This window comes from Fukomys damarensis, unplaced genomic scaffold (assembly GCF_012274545.1).
Source record: "Fukomys damarensis isolate Sample0158 unplaced genomic scaffold, DMR_v1.0_HiC HiC_scaffold_37, whole genome shotgun sequence".
Classification (NCBI taxonomy): Eukaryota; Metazoa; Chordata; class Mammalia; order Rodentia; family Bathyergidae; genus Fukomys; species Fukomys damarensis.
Genome location: NW_022900949.1, coordinates 17,945,668 through 17,956,208, shown reverse-complemented (window position 1 = coordinate 17,956,208; position 10,541 = coordinate 17,945,668). Strand labels below are relative to the sequence as shown.

The window sequence follows — 10,541 nt, the reverse complement described above, 5'->3', positions numbered from 1 at the left end:
GGCGGGCCAGAAGTCCGTGCACGAGGCCCGCTTCGAGGCGGCCGTCGAGGTGATCCAGAGCCTGCCCAAGAACGGTAGGTGCGCGGCCCGGCCCGTCCGGCCTGCCCACCCTGCCCTTTTCAGTGCGGAGGACGGCGATGGAAGGGAGGCGCCGGACGAGACCGAGTTAGTTGCTGATCTTTCAAGCCAGAGATGGACGTTTCATCCGGATTTTAAGTGGTTCAGAATGTTATATTGAAAGCCAAAGTCTTCCCAGAGACTGCGGACTTGGGTGTTATTGAGAAAAATCTGAGCCAGGGATGCCTAGTATTCACATCTTTTGAACTCTTGATACGAAGGAAGGGAAAAGAACAGACATATAGATAGATAGATAGATAGATAGATAGATAGATTTGACATATCTATAGTTATGTCTGTAAAACTATTTCTTTTTATTTTAATAAATATGTTTGTCACGTTTTGCTGTTATTGTACTCTTTTATACTCATTGGACATTGACTGGAGGTTGGGAGAAAGACCAAGAGGAGTTGTCTTGTATATAATATATTATTTCTCTGGATGTTTTCAAGATTTTTCCTTTTGGGCTTGAGTGATTTAACTGTGGTGAGTCTAGGTGTGGTTTTCTTCTTATTTAACCTTTTCACAGTTTGCCGAGCTTTTTGCATTGTAATTTTGTCTTTAATCAGTGTTGCGAAATTTTCGGCTATTTAAATATATGTCTGTATTTTCTAAGTGGAGAAACGTGAGGAAGGAGACTTATTTTACAATTCATGTTCTTCTACATTACGTGCATTAATCTTCCTAATAAACTATATTTTATTTATTTTTTTAAAACTTGCAATGTTTGTCTTTATTTTGTTCTTTATATTTTGAAAGTGAAAAAAATAGTACTGAGTCAATTTCTTTTTGTTTTTAAAATATTCTACGTATTAACAGGCCTTAAAGTTGCTCTAAATTTAAACTATATTTAAAAAATATTTTTAAGCTCTGTTATTGTGCTAACTGGATACAACATTGATATATTATTGTAGTATTTAATATTTTGTTCTTGGATATCACGTTTTAGATTATCACTTGGCTAAGGAATGAATATTCAAAAATTCTCTCAATAAAAACTCAGAAAGTGCAGATTCACAAAGTTTTCAAAGCAGTAATAGAGCTTGTCCTTAGCGTGCACGAAACCTTGAGTTCAGTCCCCAGCAGCCTCCCACAAGTTTTGAAAATAACACATAATACTGTTCTTTCTATAGTTTCAAACATCCCATTGTAGGAGGACATATGAAGGATGGAAAGTAAGAATAAACAAAATATAAACAAAGGTATAATTCTGAGTTTTATATAAGACACTTTCCTAAACAATGCATTTTTATAGTTTTTTGAAAATAGGAAAAGCTAGATTTGATGTCTCCAGCTTAGTATCTCTTTTAACATTACTTAGCAAGAAACTCCTGTGACTTTCAGAAGGTATCGCAAAATCATGATAACTTGTCAGCAGCTGGCCATAGCTCAGGGCAAAGGTCGCACTTAGCATGCGGAGGACCTGGGTCTGACCGCAGGAATAAAAGGCAATATGTACTCTTGCTCCCTGAAACTAAATCCATATTTCCTGAACCTCGAGTTTGTTAGAATGAATTAGTGAATGTTTTGTAATACTCTTAAGGTTTTTTCTACTTTGAACCATTTTGCCGTGAACAAAATTGTGTTGTTTTGTTTTTTATTGCTTAATCTTTTGTCTAAGGCCTGAAGTCATAATGAATTCTGTAGTGACTGTGCTTGATATGACTATGAAAATTCTTAGTATTTTAAATGCATATGTTATATTAAAACCGTATTGGTACTTGGAAGACAGAAATCATACTTTAATTCTTACAGAAGACATACGATAAATGTTTTTTGTTTTTATGTATTACATATATCACTCAACTAAGTAAATAAACCTAAATCTTACTTAGTTGGCTTACTGAAGGTAATTTGGTAGGTAAGATGTGATTTTTGTGTTATTTATCAGTGACAATTATTAGCTATGGTTTCTCCACTTTTCCCTCTGCTGTATAAAAAAAACTGTACCATTGAAATAGTATATCTCATAGATACTTTAAAGTATGCATATATTATATAGGTAGTTATTATTGTGATTTCAAAATTAGTTATGTGCTCTTGGCCAAACTTGAAATACAAGTTCTCAGCGTATCTAATAATTTCCACAGCTCTTGTAAATTAGTAGTTTTTAATTACTACATGTTATCATTTTATGCTATGAAGTATTTAAAGTCACTTTTTTATTTTTACAGTTTTTGTTTAAAAGTAATACATATTAAAAAATTTTTTAAACAGGTAAATGAAAAAGTACATCAAATAATCCACATCCAGAGATATCCCTTTTAAATATTTTATGTATATCCTTCTTTTTGTGTATTATGAAACTTATAAAAAAAGATATCATATATGCTGGTTTTTGTTTTTGTTTGGTATTGGGGATTGAACATAGGGTTTTTGCACTGAGTTATATCCCACCTCTTTTAAAAAGTTTTTTTTTGAGACAGGATCTTGCTAAATCCGTAAGCTGTGTAAGCTGGGCTCAGACTTGATATCATCCTGCCTCAGACTCGCTGAGGGCAAGGATTGTTTTCATGCCATTTAAAAATATTTTTCTACAATACAGGGCCATATTTATAAATTATTTCATATGAGTATATTGTAATTAGTCATTTATTATAAAACATTAGCATTTTTTTGGCTTTTACTAAAAATATTGCAGCATGGGCTGGGGATTTAGCTCAGTGGTTCTGATGCCTGCCTTGCAAGCGCAAGAACCTGAGTTCGATCACCGGTACACCCCCCCAAAATGCAATGTATAGTGCTTGCTTATGTAGTTTGACTATTTTAAACATACGTATAAAAGATTATAGATATGTTAGAACATATGTGAATATTTAATCTTCAAGAAATTGATGACTCCAAGCTTATAGAGGTGGAAATTGAGAAATCTATTTTATGTTGGTCTAATTCTTTTTCTATCAGGGTATATACTAGTTGGCTTTAGAAAAAGTTCCTTATATCAATTGGGAAATTAAAATTTGTCCAGTTGAAGTTTTACTGTAGCAGTTTTATAAAAGAGAGTGTACATGTGACTTTCTCATATATGTGCTAGTCAGTTTTGATTGGTATATCTATACTTGCACGATAATATTCTGTATTTTAACGTTTTTATGTGACATTCAATGGTTATTTTCACTACACCTATAGCTTGTTTATGTAATGAACTATTTTTGGCATTGTTGTAAAAGTTTAAATTTTCAGAGATTTTTGAAAGTAGAGCAAAGGAACTAATATAGCTATCATAACTTTTGTTTCTAGTGTAGAAACAAATTATCTGAATCATTAATAAAATACAAAATCACTACTAGTACTTTACGGTTATGCTAATATCTAGCCTGAAGTTATTGGTTGTATTCCCTAAGTGCTCTGAATTTAATGGCTGTTTCCAATAGGTTCATTCCAGCCAACACATGAAATGATGCTCAAGTTCTATAGCTTCTATAAACAGGCAACCGAAGGACCCTGTAAACTCTCAAGGCCAGGATTCTGGGATCCTATTGGAAGATATAAATGGTAACTTTATTTATAGAGCTAAGAAAGAATGTTAATGACATAATTATCATACAGCTGTTACGTATGTTGTCATATATTGTTCTGTACATACAGCATTCTAGCTACTGGATGCAATTTGTATCCTTTAGGGGGCCCTTACTAAATTCTTACACAAATAGAAAAACCTTGAGGAAGACAGGAAAACAGTAAGACCAAGAAGGGTAGTACATGAAAAATATAAGCCGAGGCTGGCCTGGAACTCATGGCAGTCCTGCCTCAGCCTCCTGAGTGCTGGGATTACAGGCCTGGCTTGTTTTCTTTTTTATGTCTAAACTAAGGAAACTGAAGAAAAGAACAAACAAACTCCCCTACCTGTTTTAGCTGCCAAGAAAAATAGGACTTCTGTCTGTCAGGTGATATTATTTGCTTTGGGCTTTTAAGATAATATATGAGTATGACTCAAGTATTGCCACATTAATTTTTTATCTGTGCTGTCACTTCTGACCTACTGAACTTAAATAGAAATTTGATTTCTTTTTTGGTACCAGGGATCAAACTCAGAACCTTGCACTTGTGAGGCAGGCGTGGTGCTACTGAGCTAAATCCCTGGCCTGAAATTTGATTTTTAATATACTTAAAAGAATCATAAACTACTAAGATATTTCTACCATTTTCCCAATTCACTAATATTTTATATTTTTAAATACTATTGCAGGCTTTTCCAATGTCTGACAAAAGTTAATTTAGACTATTTTTCAATAAAGTATGCCAGTTGGTGAAACATTTTAAAAGCCACTGAACACAAAATTTTCTTCAAGGAGACACATTTATTATTAAAGAGATTCTTTGAAACTACAGCATAGTGTTTTTGTAGAACTTCTTTTAAGTTAATGTTCCTGTTGTGTCAGCTACACACTGTGTCTGCACGACTGAGAGTCAAGTATCTTTTGTCATGCATATATTTTCATTTCTAGGGATGCTTGGAGCTCACTGGGTGATATGACTAAAGAAGAAGCCATGATTGCGTATGTGGAAGAAATGAAAAAGGTTAGGAAATAATTTGTAACACAATAAAAATATTCAGAACAGCACTAATTTACGTATATTGGACCAATTCGTTGCTTTGTTTTAAGAACAAGGAGCTTGTACTACATTACTATAGAATCTAGACTTAATGTTTCTTAGGCCTTTATCTACTTTATTAGAGTTCATCTTTTTTTATTGGTGCATGTTAGATATACATAATGATCACATTCATCATAGGGAGTTTGTACCTGTAGATGATGAATCTGATTCTTCTTTTTTTTGCAGTACTGGATTGACCTCGGGACTTTGTGCTTGCTAGGCAGGTGTGGTGCCACTGAACTACATCCTCAGTTGGCCTTTTTTTTCCCATTCCTCTCCCCTCTCTTCGGCCCCTTTTCCCCTCATTTACAAAAGCTTTATTTCCATTTTTTCCTTCTATTATCTTTTTTCCCCTCTCTCTCTTCCTCCTTCCCTTTCCCAATTTCCCCTACCTGTTCCCCTTCTCATTTGAATATTTAAAGTTCATCTTAAGATTAATTTTTTCCTTACGGTGTATCACCTTGTATTTATGTCAGCCTTTGTCAGCCTTTGTAACCAAATAACTGAGAAAAACAACATAGAGGAGGAAAGATTTTGGCTGGTTTACGGTTTCAGTCCATGGTTGGCTGGCTTCCAGGAGGAAAAATCGTGGTAGAAGGGTGTGGTGGAGAAGTGCCACGCCCTCAGCCAGCAAGCAGAGTGAGAGAGCCAGAGTAAGGTGCCAGGGACAAGGTAACAGTCCCAAAGATCACACCTTCATGACCAGCTGCCTGCAGCTGTCCCCTACATTCTGAGTTTCTTTCAATAGGATGGGTGAATCCCCTTCTCTGAACACATGAGAGTTTTGGGGGACACTTTACATCTAGACTATAACTGATGATATGGTATTTTAGAGTCACAGCTCCTGACCCCCACCCCCTGGTGTATTCCGTCTTTTTTTCTGGTTAGCTACAGGAGGAAGTATGGGAATAGAAATCTTGAAAAATTACTACTCAAGAGTTGGAGAAGTACCAGGATTGTCTTGAAAACATTTCTGCTTTACAAGTTTTTTTTTTGTTTTTTAGTATGGGGGATCGAACTAGGGCCCTTGCGCTTTCAAGGCAGGGAGCAGAACCACTGAGCCAAACCCCTGGCCCTGCAACATTTTATTACGAGAAATAGTTAACAAGATTGTCTAACAAGGTTCTTTTACAAGTTCTGTCTCATAAATTAAGTTACCTCCATCAGTAGACTTGGTATTAACAAGCATTTGTCTATGAATGCATAGATCTTTCTGAAGCAGAATGAGATAAGGATACTTTTTTTTTTTTTTTTGGTTTTTTGAGACAGGGTCTCACTATGTAGTTCAGACTGACCTGGAATGCACTATGGTAGCCCAGGCTGGTCTTGAACTCACAGCGATCCTCCTGCCTCAGCCTCCCGAGTGCTGGGATTACAGGCGTGTGTCACCATGCCCAGCAAAAAAACAACAAAAAAAAACTTTTTATAAAAGACCACTTTTTTTGTTTTTTTGTTTTTTTTTTTGGTACTGGGGATCAAACTCAGAACCTTGTGCTTTGGAGGCAGGTGGCATAACTGCTGACCTAAATCCCCGGCTAAAAGATCACTTTTATAGTGGACATAGGTCATAAATTCTGAAATCTAATTCCATTTGGTAATCTTAAATAAATTATCTTTGAACATAAAATCTGTATAAAACCAATAGTTTTTTAAAAAAATTTTTTGCCAGATGGCTCAACAGAATTGACATCTGTAGTAATTTTTTTTTTCTTTTTTTTGGTACCAGGGATTCAACTCAGGCCCTTTTTGCTTGTGAGGCAGGCGTTGGAATCACTGAGCTAAATCCCCTGCCTGGGAAATAAAATTTTATTGTTACAAATTTTACATTTGTTGTAGATGATGAAAAGCATGGCAATAGGTTATTTTCTTTTTTTATCTTCCCTCCAGTACCAGGCATTAAACCCAAGACCTTGTGCTTGCCGGGCAGGTCTGGTGTCACTGAGCTACGTCCCCGGCACAGTAATTTCTGTTTGGTAGATTCATACCAGTATTTTGTGCTGTTTTCCTTTTTAATCTCTTCCATGTTGCTCAAAGTTGTACCCTTTGTTACATTTTCTCAATTTTGTGGAAGTTATAACAGAAAGTAGCATTTCTTAGGCTGTTAACCATATCCAGTAACATAGTTACAAAGTAGCCTTCAAAAACAGATACTCCAAAGGCTTTTTTGTTTGATAACTATTTGTTTTTCTTTTCTTTTCTTTTTCTTTTTTTGGCAGTACTGGGAATTGAACTCAGGCATGGACTATTTATCTTTACCTCAACATCATTATATGACTTTTTGGATACACTTGTACATTATAAAGTTGAATTGCCCATTTTTCTCCTCCATTTTTATTAATGATGTAGCCATAGTTTAAAATAAGGAGATGAGGGGCGGGGGATTTGGCTTTGTGGTTCTGCTGTCTGCCTTGCAAGCACAGGGGCCTGAGTTCAATCCCCAGTAATACATACACACACACACACACACACACACAGACACACACACACACACACACACACACACACACACACAGTAAGGAGATGAAACAATGTATATTTTACATTTTTTCCTAAAAAAAGTTGAAAACTTTACCACTGCCTTGAAGCATCTTAAAATGCTTATACTATTCCTAAATTCTTAGGATATGTCCTACTATTAAAATTTACAAAATGCTTATACTGCCTATGGATTCTTCTCTAATTAAAATTAATATACTGTTTTCACTTCATTTTGTGTTGTGAATACAACAAATAAGCTTTTAGACTTAAATCAACATAGTAGGATATCCTTTGAAACTTTGGTTACTCTTGAATTATTTTTAGAATTTTTGCTTTACAGATATCAGTAAATTGCATGTTTTTAAACAGTCATGTGGAATTGAACATTATCCTCACAATTTTATTAAATTTAAGGTATTTTCTATTTGCAATAATTTCCTAACTGAAGCAGTTATTAAATTGTATTCTTAAATATACCTGAAAATTCACTGTGCTGTTGCTCTTTAGAGTATAAATCTTCATATTCTTGCATTCAAGGTGTCAGAAACTTTATTAATATGCTTTACATTTTATAATTTTTGTAATGGATGTTTGATAGAAAATTAATTTTCATAATTTATAAAAGTATCACTGAAAAAGTTGCTGGAAACAATTCTCTTAAGCTTTGAGGAAATCAGATAGTGTGGTTCTGAGGCAGATATACATGTTTCCTCAAAATTATAGTGGAGAATGATTTGTATTGTGTTTTGTACAAATTTTACACATTGTCTTACAGAGATTTACAGAGTATGGAGCCAACACTCGTGTGCATATATCTCTGAAATTTGATGAGGGATTAGTATATAGTCAGCCTTGGCTGCACATTGGAAGCACGAGTACAGATGCCCCAGGATGATGCAGGATTCTAAATGCCCCATGATTTCAGGATTCTAAAAGGATGTGATAACCACAGTACTAGGAGGATTAGAGCAGGGCCTCATGAAGGACACACCCTGAGAGTTAGCCCTGGCTACAACCTGGGCCTTCTCTGAGTAGTGAGGGCTGACTGTTTCAGGTTTGACCCATCACAGCCCTCGTTGAGATTGAGGAGAAGTCGGAATGGCAGCTTCTTAGAGTGGAATTATGAGTCCAGCATGTTCAGGATCGATACCTAGATATTCCTCAAAAGGTCAAACACCTGGGACCTTGAATTAGTGGTTACAATGATTGCTGAACAGGATAGAGCACTGAAACTTGGATGGCTGTAAAAGATGTATTCTTCTCAGACATCCCACATAAACCTTGAGGAATTTATAGTCTTTGCTTCAATAAAACAGCTGTGTGGGCTGGGGATTTAGCCCAGTGGTTCCGCCGCCTGCCTCGCAGGTGCAAGGACCCGAGTTCAATCCCTGGTACAAAAAGAAAACAAAACAAAAAACTGCCCGTGCACATTTCCAGTGTATTTTTTATCATCTAAAAATGACGTCTCTGAGGAAAGTGTTGGATAAGTATAGAAAAATTACTGTGCTTTGCATACTGTTCCAGAGTCCCATATATCACACCAAATATTTGTGTTAAAACATTCTTCATTTGGACAGGTTATGATATATTTAACAAATTTAATTGCCTTAAAATTTTAAACTGGGTGTGTTGGTATAGGCCTGAAACCCAATTCCTCTGGGGGCTGGAAATAGGAGGGTCACAAGTTCAAGGCCCTTTGAGCAACTTTGTAAGACTCTAAAAATAAAAAAGGAGCAGGGCTTGGTGTTCTCAGCTGTAATCCTAGCACTAGGGAGTCTGAGGCAGGAGGATCACCTTGAGTTCAAGGCCAGCCTAGGCTACATAGCAAGTTCAAGGGCAGGCTGGACTGCACAGTGAGATCCTGTCTCAGAAAAGAAAAGAAAAGGGCTGTGGATGTAGTTCAGTGATAGGATGTTCTTGCATTCCTAGTATCACCAAAGGAATGTTTTTTCAAAGTAAAATCTGAGATCTGAGGAGGCTTAGGGAGGGAACTGCAGCTGAGTGGTAGAGTGCTTGCCTAGTGTGTACAAGGCCCTGGTTCAATTCCCAGTACTAGCAAAGGAAGAAGAAATCTCTAGGATAAGCAGCAGTTACCGGACTAAGGTTTGCCTGTGACTGTCTCGTATCTCTTGAGAGCCTGTGCATATGTGTGCATATCCTATACTTAAGCATTGTTGTCAGGGGGAATTTTTGCAAATGGTTAAAATCATTGTTTTTTAATTGCTGATTTTTGAAGTTTCTTCTTTAGAGAGAGTTTTCTCAGTTCTTCATATTTTGTGATAGGTGTTTATTTTCATTCTATATCAGTTACTGACAGTCTAGTCCATTGAAATTGTAGTTTATTCGATGGTTCTTGCTGGCATATACCCCACTTACTGAATTCTGACAATTCCTAGTTCATTCTTTTACCTTATAAGGCATGAAAAACCCAAAGACTGAATTGAGCAGCTGTACTTAGGGACAGATTGGAGAGTGTTTTTGGGGAGGAGCAGGTTTGAATGAGAGAGAACTAAGGTAGAGGAGGACAGTATTGGATGCTGAATGGGGGTCAGGGTGGAGCCCGTGGCTGCCCAGTCAGGGTGGTGTATAAGGTGGTCTTCATACTAGGGTAGTGTAAGGGGACAGACTTACATTTGAATTAGGTCTCTGCTACTTATCAGCCATGAGTTTGGTTATTGCAAAATAAATATCAGCCCACGGTTTCAGTTTTTGGCTTGAATCTAATTCTCAGAATTATTATTAGAATCCAAGTATGTTACCAATTAAGTATCTATAGTATAAGGTTATAAAATTGCACCTTATGATCCCAGCCTTGTCATAGCTATTTCCTTTGGCAAAAGGAAATTTTGTGACTTCCCTCCTTCCATTGATGAGAGCAGCAGTTAGATGACTTACTGTGAGCTGTGAAGGTAAAGTATAGTCCCTCAGACTAGTTGCTAATACACCACATTCTGCACAGTCTCCCTTCTCTCCCACATATCTAAAACACCGGTGGCGGTGGCGCGATGGGCATTGTCTCAGCGCAGAGTCACAGCAGAGTTGCTAATCAGGATTACCGGTGAGCTATTCTTTCTCTGCTTTAGAAATAAACACATATTTGGATAAGAACTTTAAGGTTTTAAACTAGGTTGTGGTTAAATTCCTTCTATCTGCTGGCCACTACCAAAACAGGAGGAAAAAATTAGATGAAGGCTCCTTTTCACTGAGCTTATGTTCTGTGGAGGACATATGTTCTGTGAATCAAGCAGGGAGAGGCTGGGGATTTAGCTCAGTGGTTCCGTGGCCTGCTTTGCAAGTGCAAGGACCTGAGTTCGATCCCTGGTACCAAAAAAAAAAAAAAAAAAAAA

The 10,541-nt window shown here is 36.6% G+C and overlaps 1 protein-coding gene across 2 annotated transcripts in view; it reads left to right on the top strand.

Annotated features, from left to right (window-relative positions):
* Positions 1-6: 6 nt before the first annotated feature.
* Positions 7-10,541, top strand: part of Acbd5 (acyl-CoA binding domain containing 5) — a 35,512-nt gene continuing 24,977 nt past the window's right edge. For both annotated transcript variants that reach the window (XM_033759362.1, XM_010614701.2), the window contains exons 1-3: positions 7-74; positions 3,492-3,612; positions 4,566-4,638. In XM_033759362.1, coding sequence (XP_033615253.1) covers positions 3,515-3,612; positions 4,566-4,638 — 171 coding nt within the window. In that variant the 5' untranslated portion in view covers positions 7-74; positions 3,492-3,514. The remainder of the gene's footprint in view (positions 75-3,491; positions 3,613-4,565; positions 4,639-10,541) is intronic.